This window comes from Urocampus carinirostris, chromosome 5, assembly GCF_059441175.1.
Source record: "Urocampus carinirostris isolate Australia breed hairy pipefish chromosome 5, RoL_Ucar_1.0, whole genome shotgun sequence".
Taxonomy (NCBI): Eukaryota; Metazoa; Chordata; class Actinopteri; order Syngnathiformes; family Syngnathidae; genus Urocampus; species Urocampus carinirostris.
Genome location: NC_142353.1, coordinates 18,166,083 through 18,184,663, shown reverse-complemented (window position 1 = coordinate 18,184,663; position 18,581 = coordinate 18,166,083). Strand labels below are relative to the sequence as shown.

General features: G+C 38.1%; 1 protein-coding gene across 6 annotated transcripts in view; it reads left to right on the top strand.

The window, feature by feature from the left end:
• ntrk2a (neurotrophic tyrosine kinase, receptor, type 2a) overlaps positions 1-18,581 on the top strand; it is a 149,387-nt gene that overhangs the window by 7,591 nt on the left and 123,215 nt on the right. For all 6 annotated transcript variants that reach the window (XM_088336050.1, XM_088336049.1, XM_088336048.1 and 3 more), the window contains exons 4-6: positions 1,634-1,702; positions 1,935-2,083; positions 17,601-17,734. In XM_088336050.1, coding sequence (XP_088192176.1) covers positions 1,634-1,702; positions 1,935-2,083; positions 17,601-17,734 — 352 coding nt within the window. The remainder of the gene's footprint in view (positions 1-1,633; positions 1,703-1,934; positions 2,084-17,600; positions 17,735-18,581) is intronic.

Here is an 18,581-nt window from a genome sequence, read left to right as displayed (position 1 = left end):
TGCACATTAGTGGCCCGTAAGACCTTGTCTAGTGTGCTGCATGAAATTCCCAGATTTTATGTTTGCAAAAAAGCATGCCATTGTTTATCTTTGCCTTCTTGGTCTGGACTGCATTTATATACCGCTTTTTAAGTCAATGAAAACCTCTCAAAGCGCTTTACAATGTGCTTCACACTTACCCATTTACATGCACTCGCACACCGATAGCTCTGTCAGCCATGCAAGGCAACCACCTGCTTATCGGGGGCATTAGAGATTTAGTGTCTTGTCCAAGGACACTTCGACATATAGATAGATAGATAGATAGATACTTTGTTCATCCCCGAAGGGAACACAGAGAAGCTGGGAATCGAACCTGCAACCTCAAGACAAGCGCTCTATCGCCTGAGCTACTGCCACCCCAGTGATCAGACTTGTAACTGTACTATTCATCCATAGCAGTGCATTACTTTTTTATCTTTATATACTTATTATCTGCTCTTGATGTAGTAGAGTATATTTATCAACTTATTTCATCTGATATAGCTGTTTAAGATTGTGCGGCAAAAAATATATAAAAAAATCAATTTAATCAAAAATCTTGCAATTTTTTTTGCTTCATTTATTAATAATTTTCTTATTTAGATAAAAGACAAAATGCAAAGATAGAAGAATATATTCACCTTTTTTTCCTTCTAAAATGGCCCGAACGATAAAAAATTTGTACCCAAAATATTGATAAAACCTGTACCTCAACATTGATAATTATTTAATTATGTAGATCATAAAGATTAATATACTAGTAAAAAGCCAAAATTATAACAATTTTAACCCATTTACTCTACCCTCCCTCCAGTAGCGTTTTTAATGGCAGACACTCAAACACCATTTTTTGTATTTTGCAATAATTTCCTTCTTCAACACTATCATTGTTGAGACTGTTTTCCACTTTTCATTCCCCTCATCACTAACCTTTTTGGGACCCATTATCATGGGCAGGAAAGGGAAATAAAACAGACAAAATCACAATAAATGAGATGTGGTACCTCTCAAACACCATTGGGATAGTGCTAATTGACTGAAAGAGAAAAAGAGATCGATCAGAGCTTTATAGCCATCTATTGTTAAGAAGTGTAATTGAACCTCTGCGACCCGCTGAAAACAGATCAGCAACCCACTTTTGAGTCCCGACCCACCAGTTGAGAAACACTGCTTTGAATCCTGGGTTAATGCAACATGCTGTATTGACAGAGATACAAAATGTTATCAATAACGCATTGCAGTAGCGTTAGCTCAGGAGAGAGGTCGCATGTTCGATTCCCAGCTCCTCCGAGTTAAATGTCAGTGCCCATAAGCAAGACATCTAACCAGATAAGCAGGTAGGTGCCTTGCATGACTGACACTGCTATTGGTGTGTGATCGTGTGTGTGTTAATGGGTAAGTGTGAAGCACATTATAAAGTTCTTTGGGACGTGTTCAGTAACTTGAAAATTACTATATATTACCTTTTAGCATTTACCATTTGCAGTATGCATTACCGAGAAAAATAACCGCGTTCAAGGGATACTTTCCGTTATAACACGTTAGTTCTAACACTGCTCATAATAATATTCCTTAGAGAATATTCAGTTATTATCACCGTTTACATTGGCAGGAATCTGAAAGACAACAACTTGTCATCTTTGTCCTGGACCATATTTCGACACCTCAACATCTCCTACATGTGAGTACATTAGTGCCTCGATGAGTACGGGTATCACAGGTTGAATGATACACTGTCATTTGATGTGTCATGCTTTATAATTATACTCTTAAACAAGACAGCCAATGTTTTGCCGTAGTCTGTCCTCGTTTAACCTGAGAGAAACCAGCCTACTTTCTAGTCTCGCTCTGCCTCTCGTGTCCTTGAATGTCTGCGTTAAGCTTGTGTGCGCGTGTGTGCGTTTTTGTGTTAGGATTCTGACAGGAAACCCACTGCACTGCTCCTGTGAGAATATGTGGATCAAGCTTTGGCTTGGAGAAGAGGCAGACACCCAGGAACTGCGCTGCATCGAGGACGGTGGAGGACGCAGCCTGCTTTCCAGACTCAGACTCCCTAAATGCGGTGAGGACACATTATCACGATTCACAAATCACTTAACGACCTGGTGTGTCAAGGCACCAATTCATGTGGGGTGTCTTGGGCAAGTACAGTCTGTCGGTGCCCATATCTCTACAGCTTGTTTATTTCGGTAGGGGTGAGCTCCCCAACATGAAACAGATGGTTTACATGTTTACCAATTGCAGGAGAAGCCTCCTGTTCTGTCTCCGATACAGCACATTTATCATGTGATTGCTGTTTTTATTATATCTTTACAGATGGGACCTAGCATCAAACCTAAATAAATACATGGAAATTGAAATAATCTATTTAACAGAACATAAATTAACATGAAATCTCGTTTCACCACTTGAATTAATTTAACAAACATTTAGCATGTTAACCAGAAAAAGGCACTTGGACTACTCTATATGTTTTTCAAAGGCGGAATGTTACAGAATACAGTATAATTTCATATACACGTAATTTTGTGCAAAACCTAAACTAAAATCACAATAAGCCATCGAAGTTCTGCTCTTCTATTTTGTTTATTTTAAGTAACAAACAATTAACATGTTAACCACAAGCAGCACTTGAAAACCACTGTGTATGTTTCCCAAAGGCAGAACAGTTACCGTATGCAGTATAATGTTAGTGTAACTACACATTTCCAATTGTATCAACTGTATTTTCAGGTAAATGAAGCACACAGATGTAGGGATTTTTCTAACTTTGATTTTGAAAAATCAAAAAACAAATTATTCGTGACGGCAATCAGTAAATGAATTTGCCTCTAGGTGTTGCTTGTGCTCCACCATAAATCTTTTTTTTTCTCTAAAGGATGCTAAAATTTCCTACACTGATAAAAATTCAAATTGTAATTACTTGAGTTCTTTGAGTTCTGATCGGAATTACTAATCCCAAGAAAATAGAACCAATGAACCAGGCTGTTTGAAATAGGATACACAATTTATTAACCCAGAGAATCAATGATAAAAAAGAGGGGTGTGGGAGTTTGACCGCTGAATGTTACTAGTACAAATCGAAAAGTGTCCTGCTATAATGCTAGTCGATTTGGGGAGATTCCCTAGTACAGAAAAATACGCTCATTCACAAGAACCAGCAAACATGGTGTTAAACCGTCCTCTTACTTGTTGTTGCGGAGAGTTTGGTCTCGTGCCCCATAAGGTTTCAACGTTAAGGTCACGTGCTAAACTCAAGGGTACACTGCAGGCCAGCATGGCCGCTAGGTTCGGCCGTCACGCGATGCTGTAGAAAAGACAACAAGGTATCGATCAGCTCCTCATTTTATGTGGACCGGGGATGCTTGGCCAGATCATGCATCTTTGGGCATGGTCTTAGATATCTGATACTCGCAGTATCAGGGGGTAGTGTTTGAAGTTGCTAAACTTGTTTGAAAGCCTAAGAAGTGAAAAATTTGTATAATGTTCTGTACTTGAGAATTCCCCTCTAATCAACGTAATTAAGTACGGTGAGAACATTATTTTATCAGTAAATTACCTTGGACATTTAATTGCATTTAAAACTTCATGTTATTAGATTTCATTAAGGTACATGGTGAATTATTACGACAGGAAACTGTACAAAAGAGGACACCGTCGTTTCATCCATTCCAAGTAATTCATTTGCTGGGCTTATTTGCTTTACACAGATTATAAGATGCTCTTTCAAATTTTTACCCAAGTTAGGGTTTTTAGGTGCACAATATAGTCTGGAAAATCTGGTACATATGATTACAGTTTTCCTATATTGAATAGTAATGTAGATTTTGGATAAACTATTTAACAAATGTACTAAATAGTTATACGCTCATATTGGTATCTGTTTGAAAGAGAGGGTGATTTGAAAATCCCTCTTGGTTGCTATTCTAATTTGAGTAATACATTTACTGATCAATTTATGGGTCAGACTCTTGTTGTAAAATACAGACGAAATTACCCGATTGTAAGACTAACACACAATTACACATGTTGTTGTTTGCTTTTTTAACAAAAACAAAAAAAGATTTTGATAAGTTTACTTAAAGGGACCTTGTGTATCTGACACTTAATTCATTAAAAAAACAATGTTGAATTGAATTAAAAGTGAAAATACAGCAATTTCCATGTAAATGTGCATTAAAAAACAAGAGAAAAATACATCGTGTCGTGATTAAGACACTTATTAATCAATAGTAAAAATAGGTGTGAAAGCACAAGGAGGAGTGCGACTAAGATAGATACTATAACAAAACTGTCCTCACAAACTATCAGGAACAGAACGGAGACAGAACCCAATTGCGTTGCGTTTATTAAAGGAAAGAGGAAGGGCTGACCCACGATCCGGTGTTTGCTAGGCGCAGGAAGCAAGTCGCTCTCGTACTCGGATTGTGATCCAAACACGGAAGTGGATCTTCCTTACCGAGCGATGGCGGTGTTAAGGATGGAAAAACAGGTCGAAAGCCAGGACAGGAGAGCAAAAATGTGGTCGGGGTCAGAAATGGGTCGTAAGCCGGGACAGTAGAGCAGACATGGTCAGGATCAAAACGGGTCGTAGCCTCAGACAGACGGGAGCAAAAAAGGGACAGGTGGGAGTCAGGGTCAAAAAAGGCTTTCCTAGTATACACTGAGGTTCGAAGACGGACTGACAACAGGGGACAGACAGGACTGGGTTCAAATACTGACAGGGAGCCAATCAGAACCCGTGGCGATTGGCGCCAAATGAGCGGTCACAGGTGCTTCGCATCAATAATCATGACACAAACGTTTACAGACCCAAACAATCACCATAGCACGGAACATATCCAATGTAAGCCATGCTCAGCGTCAGTGCGAATGGTCCCTTGTGAGCTCTCCAGTGTTTCATACACACTACCGAAGCTAGAGAGGAAATCAAAATCAAGTTGTGCTACTCCATACTACTTTCAAACCATCAAAATGTTGTATATTCCCTGAAAGAATTCCTTACCTGTTCAATGAAAACTTGTTGAGCCCACAAAACGCAATAACAATTGAATCAACACTGATAAAAAAAAACAAAGAAAAACAAAGGGCCTGCACACTACAAGCCCCCCTAGTCTGCCCATCCCGCTGGAGTATATAAATGTCTGTGTTTAATTGACACAATGTTCTTTGCCTCCCTTCAACCTAATACATTTTAAATGAATCGTTGTTTTAGACACTGGTCATAAACAGGTTTCAACTACGGCTCGTCACACCCACTGATGCATTTCTCAAGGTGATTGGCAAACAATTGGAAAAATAAGGGATTTGAAAAAAAAAGAATAACCGTTGTCTTACAAAGGTGTATAATTTGAAGGTGCGCTTTCTTTTATATTGTGAGACAGATGTCAAATTAATTTCTTTAATTTAAAAAAAAAAAAAACGTGTGTCATAAACAAACATTTAAAACAACAAAAACATGTTTATTTATAATTTTGTAATTTTTAAACGGACATTGCGTATAACAGGGGTCTCGGAAGTGGTTCCCGCGGGAAGACCATAATAGAAGCCTGCGGACTGGTTCCAAAGATATATCATGGGTGATTGTGATTTTCTAGGAGAGTTTATCTCTAATTGGCATGATGTTTGGTGATTGACTGAGCCTATTTTAACATCTGATAATTACAACCTTGTATTAACATAGTAACAATATAGTAATAACATCTTATTTTAGAAATGCATGTCAAACTGGTAGCTCTTCATTTTTATCAGTAACACAAACGTAGCTATCAGCTTAAAAAGGGTTGGCGATGCCTGGTTTATTATGTAGTGCCTCCTAGTAGTAAAAAAAAGTCATACATTCCTTAGAAAACAATATTGATTGAAATAATAAGCAAAATTACATGAACTTTAATCCAAACATGCATTTTTTAAATACTCGTAGGTCGAGACATTTGTATTTATTTTACATAACGTGAGTTTCCATACTTTCTGGGTAGAATTTATTCTCCCTTGTGCTTTCAAGCACTAGTTTTCGGTTGCAGTAGACAATGCAGTGCCTTCTAGTGGTCAAATAATACATACTGTCCCTTAAGGCCAATTGCATGAAATTTTTTGGGGGGAGGGGAGAATCAATGCCATCGCTACCGTCAAATAATATTTCATGCTAACAGAAATAGTAAGTTTAGAAAAAAAATGTGCGAAAGGCTGGACCAAATAATCGGATGAAAATTGGTAGGGTTTGGTCACTTTAGGTCTCCGTAGTTGGTATCCATCCTTGTGGCTTGTAACACTCGATTTCAGCGCAATACGGCAACATGTAGTTGTCAAATTTTACACAATGTCCCTTTCATGGTGAAATGATGTGCAAATAAAATACAAAAAGATGGAGATACGTCTTTTCACATGACATGGGTTTGATCAAATCAATGCAAGAACACAAACGATGCCTGCAGGAACTAAACAATGTCGCTGATAGTTTCCTATTGATCCTACCCCGCCCAATGTCCATTAGGCAGAGTTTATTTTTGGCATAGGGGGGAAGCCCGCCTCTTTTTCTTCTTGAGCGGAGTGACACATGAGGCTGGCACGGTCCGGTCAAAGCCCCCGAGGCTGCCGGGGTTACGCCGAGGACTTGAAAAGGTCCAGATGGACGTTTAGCCTTTGCTTCTTGGGGGCGTGTGTCTGTTTTTTCGCGTGTCCGTCTGTCTGCTTGTCAGTGACTGTGCCCTCAGGCCCCTGCCGATCTCGCTCATGTCTCACTTGGTTTTCGTGCCGGTGCACTGTTTTGGAAAAAGCTAGCCGGGAGCTAGTGTGTCTTCCTCAAGCTCTTGTCATTATTTACATTGTTGTTGAAAAATCAATACGTAAATGAATACCGTATTTTCTGCACCAAGAGACGCATCCCCTGAAAGTAGTCTATATTTTTCATATATAAAGTGCACCAGACTATTAGGCACCTGAAACTAATGTGGGAGTATAATTGCTGAATGAAGGATTGATCAGTCAACAACTGTCACTGATAAAGATCACAAAGCATAGTTTGCAACAAGAATCGAACCTCAGGTTGGGGCAGTGTGGATGCCCACACTTTACCACTGGACCACCAGTGATTCAGATCACATATGAAAACCCATTGCTTATCTCATTATTAAAATATTTTTCCAAAGATAGAAACTCGGATTTGCCTAGTGATTTTGTGATGCATTGAGATAGGTTAAGCAGTTTCTGTACTTATTCACCTGTGCGCCAATACCATTGCAGCTCAGCCTATTGAATGCCAGACGTTTCTCTCAAATGGGAAGTGCCGGACAATTTTTGCCACTTTGACTCATTCTTGCAGGCCAACCGAAAATTTTTCTCTGTATCTATGTATAGTTGCACGGGACATATCAAAAGAAAGCTTTAACCCTCATCTTTCATTACAAAAGTTTCTAACTTTTACCATTGTTTAGTAAACAACAGTTGAACATGAGAACATTTGAGAAAAACGGCTTTTTATAATGAATGCATTTAGAGTAGAACTTTCGCATCAGTACTTTTGTCCCCACATTTATGATACCTCCAGTTTCTACACAATGTTTTACATAAACACAGGGGCAATGTTGTTGTAAAATTCCATTATTTTGACCTCATGCATGACCAATGCAAGAACTTTGCAAGAACTTGGTGACGTCTGGTGATGAGCTCACAAGTTTTTGGTCACTTGGGGGCTGCCCACACAATCTCAACCACCGGATAAAGGAAGAAACAAGAGGGCGTATGGGCTCCTGGATGTGTAAACAAAGATGCGATCAAAGTCATTCCTGCCATCTTGTCGTGATTTACTGTTCTGAAACCATTCCCAGAGGCTTAATACTTACTGATCAGCGGAGTCAAAGCCTCTGGATTTTTTATATTTTTTTAACACAAAAAAAAAAACACATTTTTACAGTTTGGCACTCAGGGTCAATGTTTCTGAAAATGTATTCATACATTATGGCATTGAACGAGTTAATATCTATACATAAATAAAATAGCTTGTATACTATTTTGTTGATAGACTTTTTTCCCATTCTAGGAAGTGGAAAGATTGTTTAACCTGTCAGGATTCAGAACAAAATCTACTATGAAAATCAGTGTTTCTGGCACCACAAAAAGGGTTTAATAAGGAGATGGGATTTATTGCCTTCTCATATATGATCTGTTACATTGCTGGTCAGGTGGTAATGTGCCTTTACAGCTGCGACCTGAGTTAGAATTCCGTTGCCTAAAATGTATTGCAATAATTATTGAGTGATCAAGCATCGCACATATATGTTCATATACCGTAAAGCCTCGTGTTGTAACACACACATATACAGACTGTAAGCATTTCAGATTTTATCCACCTTTTATAAGACACGCCAATAACCCAGCGCCAATTTGGGGTTATTGGTGCGTCTTATAGCCCGGAAAATACAATACATCAACAAATAGATCACTGAATTAATAAATCTAATTTGTCAAATGAAAGAAAAAAGCAATCTCAAACCTGTGTGGTAGAAAGAATTACCACTGACCATGTTAAATAAGTGATATATTGTGTGATTAATGTGCTCAATTTGATTAGATGTTTAACTATTTGGATTTTCCTATTCCTTCCTATTGACATGTGACAATTAATGGTTTAATTTTTTTAAAAAGTCAAGGTTTTCATTAACGGCTAATAAAGGCTGTCACTGGTAACGAGAACTTGTTTTTGGGAGTCATTTAGGCAGGTCACGATGTCATTGGCTGCTTACCGAGTTAAGTAAACCAGACGCCTGTGAGAAGTTAATTGCCTCGTATTAACTCACAAAACCCCTGCAAAGCCTGCTCGTTCCTTCTTAGCAATTTATATAAGAGGATGAGGGTGGGGAGAAGTCAAGTTGGAGGAGATTATGCAACCAAACAAAATTATTTGCTCCCATTATTAATGTGTTTAAAAAAGGTTATTACAGACTAACAGTATGTTGCTGGTAATTGCACAGGACAAAAATAACAGTAGCCCAATGGTCTGTTTTAAAAATAGTGAAAGGGAAACACTGTGGATTATTAACTATCAAACCCAAAGATAATGTTTCAGTTGATTAGCTGAAGTAATTTGATTAATTAGAATGTAGAAATATAAAATATTTTACTCTTAGTCAAGTCATATTTTTCGAAAACCCCTCTTTCTTTAGGTAAAAGGTCTTCAACATGCCCCTAAAAACACCAGAGTAGACTGTAGACATGTTCTGAAAAGAGCTCACCACTGATTGGTCATTGTAATTTTCTTAGTAAAATTGAATTCCTACTTAGATAATGTTGAAGTCGTTGACTTAACTTGTAATAATTACAACCTTGTATTAACATAGTAACAACATAGTAGTAACATAAACTAGTTGTTTAAAAATGAATATCAAACTGGTATCCCTCTATGCCAATCAGTAACAGAAGTAGCTTTCAGCTTCAAAAACGTTGGTGACCCTTGTTTTAGATGATGAAAAAAAATGGCATTGATGTTTTCATCCCGATGAGCTCATTTTAAATCTATAATGTTAGCCCTTGGCTCATGCGGAACCATTATATACAGTGAACCCTTGTTTATCGTGGGGGTTATGTTACAAAAAGAACCCGTGATAGAAAAAAAGGTCAGGGGTGTCCAAGCTTTTCAAAAAGCGGGCCAGATTTGGTAAGCTGAAAATGTATCAGGCCCTGGCATTCTTTGAACAGTCTTTAATAAATTCTCCCTCTGGGAAAGGTTTGCAGTCTATGGCGATCAGCGTCCTCGCCTTTGTAGCATTTTCAATTGACTCGCCTTGTCCGGTAAAAAAAAATCGCTGCAAGGCTGTTAAAACAGCGTTCGTTTCCAGTTAGCTTTGTGTATTCAACTTGTTTTGTCTAGTACTGCCTCTTAATATTATATTTTTTAAGAACAGTTACAGTCCCTTGGCAAATTACGCAGGCGCAGTTGTTGTGGATTTTGATGAAAAAAATACTCCAATTTCCATTTGCCCTCACAATCAACTTTCCTTTTTAATTTACAGTCGATATGTCGGAAATGGGGTGGGCTAAAATTCTCACAGAAAACCAAGGTTAAGAGCTACTGCCATTATCTAGTGAATTGTTGATTTTTAATTTTTTTTGTGTGCAAATGTATTTTATATGCAGTCAATATTTCTTGCGTGCCAAATATTAATTATTTTTTGACAATGCAAAGTCTCCTCACTTTCTCCAGAGATGAGCACAGAGACCAAAGAAAAAGGCTAAAAGAAATAAAAGTACTGTATACTGCATCTGTAAACATTTATTACATGTATTTAATATGGCGGCGCGCGGGAGTGCAGCGGCTTCAGGCTCTCAAGTTAGTCTTTCTGTTTTAGTGTTTTTTTTTAATCTCTTTTTTGTTTTTTATTCTCTCAGTAAAATGTCAAACTGGAGTGCCACGTCCAATTTTATTGTCACAATATGTTCGACCCATTTTGTAACAATGATAAAGGTATATTCTATTCTATGTTTTTTTAACCAATACCTGCTCTCTTAGGGACTGGTTAGCCTATCAGAATACTGAATACAATTCATGATAAAGAATCAGCAAGACCGTGAATGCTACAACCGCGTTATTGCCAGGAATTACTGAATTCACATTTGATTTAAAAAAAAAAGTTTCATTTTGTACTCTCTGAAATGAATACAAGCAAAATTTTGTGCTGCTGCCTATACACTGTGTACAAAGACAAATCACACATGTAGGCAGTAAACGGCAGAACAAAGCCACTAAGGAGACCAGATGGCTTGAGTGTGCGTAGAATGCGTTTATACTTTTGTTGGATTTCCTGCCGTCTGAATTCAAAGAGCGCTTCGGTAAAGTGCAAGTAAATTAAACCAGCGGGACGCGAATGCCGTAATCACACGCGTTTTTAGGACAACAGTGGAATTTAATAAAAGTGGGGGGTAAAATGAAAGCGCAATGATACATGAGGATACTATTTAAGTTTGATACGATTGGAAAGTATCAGAGAAATTAAACGAAATGAAGTCCAACCAAAACAGAAGGTCCTCTGACCTTTAATCATGTAAACTTATTTATAAAAACAAATTGGGTTCAATGAGGCAAATTTACAACCAAATGAACAATCGAAAGCAATGAGTCCCACCACAGCTTTTAAAAAAGGTCAAGTCAAGTCATTTTAATTTGTATGGCCCTTAATCACAGAGTCTCAAAGGGCTTCACAGACCACAGATTATTGCAAACCACAGACTATTATTACACCATCTCCTGATCTAAAGGGGCCGCACTGGATGTTGCAATAACAAATAATACACCGAAATTATCAACATAAAATATAGGTTATTCATATGCTATAGAATAGAAGTGTGTTTTAAGCTTAGATTTAAACATTTCCACTGAGGTTGCAGATCGAATCTCAGGGGGAAGAGTATTCCACAGCACCGGGGCCCAAATGGAGAATGCTCTCGAACCTGCGGATCTCTTCTTGGCTCTCGGGATCACTAGTAGACCAGCACTTTCAGAGCGAACGCTCCGGGCAGAAACATAGGGGGGAATTCAATCTGAAAGATACGAGGGAGCATAATTCTAAATTCCTCTAATAATACGATATATTCCGGTTTGCTTGAATGAAATTACATGAATGTTTATCTTCAAACATGTTTTGAAGGAAAAACACAAGTATCAATGGCTTAAAAGAAAAAGAAAACATGAACTCCTACATATCCAATGTTGCAAATTCCCAATTATTTGCAACCGAAAACCTGAATTTTATAGCTCAGTTTATTATGTTGATGCACATATTTCTTTTGTTTTAGAAGGCATAAAAATAAAGCTGATGAATTCTGCTCAATACACAAAAGTCCTAAGTCATTGATTGTCCCCATTTGATCTCTGTTAGTCAAGGTCAACTTTATTGTCAGTTTTGCAGCATAAACAGGGAACTGAAATTGCGTTTCATTCAGCCCTCGGTGTCTAGAAAATAAAAAACACAAAAACACTATGCTAGGGCACACTACACTAAGACACACATGTAGACGATACATAGACAGTGCACACATAAGCAATGTTCCCTCAAATTTTTCATGTATCTGGGCATACACACAAGCTCCCTGAGCAAACTGAAGACTACTGTAAGCAACATCAGATATGCACGCTTTATTTTTAAATAAGTAATTTGGTCCACTTAAAAAAAAGACAAAAATCTGAAAAATGGGATAATGTAAACGCAATAATGTACAAATCCCCTGTCCCATCTTGAGTCTTCGTACAGTTTCGACAGCTTTTAGATGACTTTTATGCTGAATGTGACGCTTGAGATAGTCCAGCTTCCATTCAATCCACATTTTTCCCTCTGAAAACTCACTTGCTACTTTGGCATCGCTGCATGTTTTGCAGAGTAGACCTTTCTCACTTGAAAAAGAAAAAGTCTCACCCTATTTCACCGCTTTTTCTTCAATTTGCACATACTCCGTCAACCATTTCATCTTAAAAGTACTGCATTTATTTTTTACTGTGGCTTGGTGAGTGGATGTGTCGCTACCTGTTCGTTTCGCCATGATGCGGGTTTGTATTAGCATCTATTAACCTGATAGCTAACCTGCACAGCGCATATAGGCAGGGCCCAGACGCAAACACTGTCAATGCCATGATTGGCTTTGTACTGTAAGTGAACTGTATCGTATCATTGGCTAGACACCGCTCACTCACTGAGTGAGAAACAAAAAAAACAATATTATTGAGCGAATTAATCAGATTAGATTAGGTCTAATATTAGATATTAATTAATACGTTATGTTGATGTTGTTTATGCGCTGGATAGATTTTCTTGTGCGCTGAGAATGTGCGGGCGGTGTGCGATTGCGCACGCGCGCAGCTTAGAGAGAGCATTGCACATAAGTCACACATACAGTAAGTCTGTTTTGTTACTTCACAAAGATTGTAAGAAACTCTTCTTTCGAATGCAATTCCTACCATCTTTGTCTGCAATCGTTTTAGCACCCGGCAAATTACAGAAATGCGTCAAAATTAAAATCAAAATTAAAGTTTCCTCAGCATTTGTCGGAGATATGTATTTACCAGCAATTGAAACTGTTTTACGCCATTTTTTGACCACATATGCATACCAATTTAAAAAAAAAAACGAAAAACACAATTCATACATTCAACAAACCAAATCAATACCTACCCTCAACCGGTTTAACTCCACTCCCACAAACACCATTGTCATTTTCATGTTTTCAATATTGATCATTATTCTATCCTCTACACAAATCCGTGGTAACTAATGTGAAAAAATAAAAGCAAAAACAAAAAAAAAGCATCAAAACATAAACTTATATGAAACACATGCACATAAACATATTCCCTGGCTAAGCATAAGCAAATACTCCACTTGTTATTTATATAGAATGGAATGGAATGGAATGGAATGGAATGGAATGGAATCGAATAGAATAGAATAGGAGTTGTCTTTCGTGCCATTGATAACAACGTAGTGAACATTGTTTACATATAGATTAGATCAAGGATTAACATGTTAAACAAGTTTTAAAAATAAGATGAAAGAGAATACTAGGATAAATAACCGATATTCACAACACAAGTTAGTGCTACTAAATTGGCCTATGTTGTAAGTCAGACTCAGAAAAATAGAGCAATGACACTAGTTGCAACATTGTGCAAAAATTAGAAAAAAATATATAACAAGACTCTCCAGTTTTTTCCCTGCATAAGTAAGCATGTTTTTTTAATCAATATTGTTTGCTTATTTAGGGTGGTAATGGCCCTGGGCGAGGTGACAAAAGTCCTTAATAATGTTGTTGGCTTTGCTTCAGAATCGGAAATCGGCAATGTCCTCTGGACCTGGTAGAGAGCAACCAATAGTTTGCTCTGTAGAAGGACACCAGCAGCTTCTGTCTCAGGCTGTTTTTCCAGAGAAATCCCGGGAAGTGGAGCGTCTGCCCAGCCTTCACTGCCAGAGATCTAGTGTTGGCATACCAGGAGCTCTAATCTATTTTATATCAGTATTATCATTAGAGAGTTTGTTATTTTTTGCAGCTATTGTCTTTTCTAGGCTGTATCGAAAATAAATCATATTTTCGAAAATATTTTTGACAATGTACAAACGAACTGGTGCTAAAATAAAAAGGAAGAATACGAACTACAGAGATTCAGAGTGACCAAATGGCGCAATATTTCTCCTAATTTTGCAAGGTTTTTGGGGTAACCTTAGCTTTAAGATCGTGGAAATATGTCAGAGCCCTCCAAACAAGGCTCATGTCACATAAGATAAATGCTAATTTTTTAACCTACAAGTATTTTAAAAAACAGGTTTTATGACAGTTCCTTGTATTTCAAAACAGTTTTTAGATCAATATATATGTTTTTAATAAATTAGGTTTTTTTTTTACCATTAAGGAGGCGCTAATTAATATACACTGTTCCCTTATTGTTGTTGTTTTAGCCCAAAAAATAAACCTTTTACCATACAACACAATATTTTCTTATAGAAAGTCCTAACATAATATTCTTAAATTCTGAAATTAATTCCAATTTTCTTCCATGTTGCACTTGAATAGGGGTTGGTAAACCATTAACTCAAAGAGCCATTAAAGCAATATATTTTCATATTTCATGTTTTTTAAAAGCCATGACATTTTAAGATACTCTTCAACAAAACCACACAACCTGCTCTCCAGGCAAAAGCTTGTTATTCAGCACATTTTATTTCACTGTCTGATGATATGATGAAAAAAATGAAATCATAATACTAATGCCAGAGCCTGTGTCCCATATCAACAAATATAGCACTTATTTGTTTCTCTCCTCTAGTTTCTTAAGATCGTTTATGGTCATTTTGACTGTTATTTTTGTTGTAAAAAATGATTTCAATACAGGGACCATGCAGAGTACTTTGTAATTATGTCACAAAATACTGCAACCTATATTTCATGTTGACAATTTCTGTGTATCTGTGTATTATTTGCCCTCAGATCAGGTGATGGTGTCATCATAGTCTGTGGTTTGCAATAATCTGTGGTCTGTGCAGCCCTTTGAGTCTCTTTGTGATTAAAGGCTATACAAATAAACATGACTTGATGTGACTTGATTTGCCTGACAAGAAGGATACGGATGCATTTGGGTGGATGCGCTACATTTGTAGGGATATGACCACCTCTACCGCCCCCCCCCTATCAAGTTGTGCTTAGCTGGAGTTTTCAAATGTTTACAGTTTGTTCCATGGGTTTTTAATCATAAAGTGTCTCAACTGTGAACATAGACGGTCTGATGAGCTTCCATAGAGAGGTTTCCTTAGAGACATACAGCCAAAACAGGTTTGTTGGTGTAACACCATCAGTGTACTGGAAGTGAAACTTTGCACTTTATATTTGGCATCAAGCAATGGGCTTAAAGTGTTGCTTCCAGTTTGCATAGACTAAATTTGCAAGGAGGCCCGTGTTTTATCTCCAATCCAAATGTACTCATGAAAAGCCATACTTTCCCAAACCCTGCTCCAGAACATGACCACATGTGGGCAAAAATAAAACAAGCAATTAGAACACTTCCCAATGTAAATCCCAGTGCCATACTGGTACCAGAACGTGTCCACTTTCCGTGATTTTCCAGATGTTTTCGTGCAGGCTGCAGGCGGGCTGCAACTCAACGGAGACGCAACAAATATTTGCTAGCTGAGTGGCCATGGTAATTAGCTCCTTCGTTCAGATGGTTTCTCAAAGCGTGGATCACAATCACCCTACGTCACGGTTTATTTTGCCTCCAAGAGCCAAGGGTGGAAATAATTTCCCAACAGAATCTCATCTTTAGGCCTGTGGACACTTTAATTGGATGAAGCATTTTTTTTAGGATTGCTGTTAAGATATGTGGCTGCTGGCACGACCAAAGCAATTGTCTTTTACGGTCTCTGGTAGTGATCGAACGGGTTGCCGTGGTGATAAGTGGGTTGCTGCGGTGACAGGCCGATGGACAAAAGGACTTGATAAGAAATCTGTCCGGTTTAATGCGCGCTGGCTGTCAACGCTTTGCCGTTGGGATCCGGGCCTGAGAGGACATTTTCCTCGTTTTTATGTGATCCTAAATAACTAATGCACAAGGCGGACATAACTTTCATGACCCGATTAAGATCTAGACAATGACGAGCAGCTTGGCTTAGGCACTTTTACAATGGATGCTCTTATATGGCACTGATCGAAGTTCGTCACCAATTAGCCAATACATATAGCTGTAATAAAGTTATTGCGTAGTAAATGCAAGAGTCATTATCATTTTCAAAACTGCTGTTGTTTCTACATCATTTTACACAGTGCCAACAGAAGTAATGAAGGTTCACATGAGGCACTTAACCTTGATGGGGGAATTTATGTGATTTATATTTGCAAGCTTATATTGTTTGACTTAAAAACCAAGCTCAGTTTAAAAAAAAAATCATCTTTACATTTTTTGGCATTTAAGTTTATCCTATGAACTTAATCCCTTAACAAAGACCAACTTAACAAGACAGTTATATTTTAGAATGAAAGGAGACACACATTTTTTGGGTTATTTATTTCACTAATAGTTTACTTATCGGGGAGTTGCGTGATTGCTTACAATTGCACACATGTTAAAATGAATAAGCCACAAACCACCCATTTTTGGTCAGGTTTTTAATTTATTTACCATATTTTCTAGACTCTAAGGAATACCCAAAACCCCCAATTTGGCCAGAAATTCAACTGTGAATCTTGTGTGCAGGCAAAATTGGAAACGTGTTACCTGATCAAACCTTGGAAAAAAAGGAAAAAGGAAGTAACAATTAAAAGATAAAAGGAAACTTGACAGCAAAAGAAGAAGAAAGACAAGAAAAATGAAGTAAAAAGCTAGTAGAAAAGATACCAAAGGAAGGAAGATAATGGAAAAAAGGGTAAAAAAATACAGTAAAGGACAAAAGTAAGAAAAAGTACACATTTTTGGGGTCCCTTTGATCCCTCTTGTGTGAGATTCAACTAATTTTCAAATTATTTGAATGTAACAGTTAATCTGTACATTGTACTTCCACTTCTGTATTGTGCATCCAACTAAATCCACATATTGTTAGTATTTTGTAAAAAAAGATACTTTCTTTAAAAACTGAAATTTAATGTAATAGTTGTTTTTAAATACTAACTGGTGTTGAAGGAAAGCCAGCAGAAAGTAACTTGATATGATCTCAGGTATTGAACATGTTTGATAATGATTTGGCTGCCGCTTGCAGGATTGATGTTGCTCACCGTTGTTCCAAGCCACACTCACAGACTTTGTGTGATTGCTCAGACCCGTGGAAGCTTAGAGGAAACATTGTTCACGAGCACTGTTTCACACAGAACTGTGTCAAATTAGTTTACTAGCGGCCTGCTTGCTGGAGACTTGCAGCGGTAATGAGTGTGTAACAGCTTCTCTGTGCGGGCTAGAATCGAGCGTGCACGCATGAAAGGCGAGGGCACCGAGTTGGAATCTTTCTTTTGACTCCCTGCTTGCGTGTGGACGTGCAAATTGTTTCAATGAATCCTAAAAACAAGTTGCCCCTTCCTTCCATCACTAATTTGCTTTGCCTATGTCTCGTCTTCCTCAGAGCTTCCCATGGCGACACTGACGCCGTCCAAAGTGAGCGCCATGGAGGGTGACAACATGCAGCTGTCCTGCGCCACCTCAGGAGTCCCCTCGCCTGACCTTTTCTGGAACATGGCGCTGGTTACAAACTATGAGGTGAGGACACAACCCATAAACTAGGGTCAAGTCACATTTATTTGTATAGCTCTTAATCACAAAAGCCTCAAAGGACTGCACAGGCCATATTTACAACAACCCTTGATTTGAAACCTGCACGCCGGTAAGGACACTCAAAAAAATTGGCATGAGGAAAATGAAAAAACCTTCCCTCCCTTTCATTATGATCAAGCTGCAATGGATGTTGCTTTGGCAACAATACACAAAACATAGTCAACATCAACAATAAACGTAGGTAATAACAAAAATTATTCAAGAAGTCCAAGACAGCGCAAACACAGCTTCCCATCTCAGCCAGCTCAATGTAGATAATGACATTTCTGAGGTCCAGGTGCTGGTCTGCTGACTCATCCAGGTTCGTCCTTCTCCATTACTCCGCCACTAGCCAGACAACAGGAAAGGTCAGCAAAACATAAGTATGAGGTTGACAACACTTCCACTGAAGTTGCAGATCATGAAGAAGAGCACTCCACAGCACCTCGGCACGAAGCGAGAACACTCTCGAGCCTGCGGATTTCTTCTTGGGTCTTGACGCCATAATTAGACAAGCGTTCTTTCAAAACGGGGGCTCCAAGCAGGACATGACTAAGTTAGAAAAGGAAGAGAGGGCAGATCCATTAAAACTTTTGTATGTTAGTTACAGAACCTGAAAGTCACATCTTAAACAGCCAGGGAGCCAGTGCAAGTTAGCTAAAATTGGGGTGATATGGACTGACTTCTGGTCCTAGTCAAAAGTTTCGCTGCCACATTTTGAACCAGCTGCACACTTTTGATGCTAAATATCATGAGACCAGAGAACAATACATTACAGTTATGAGCCAAGAAT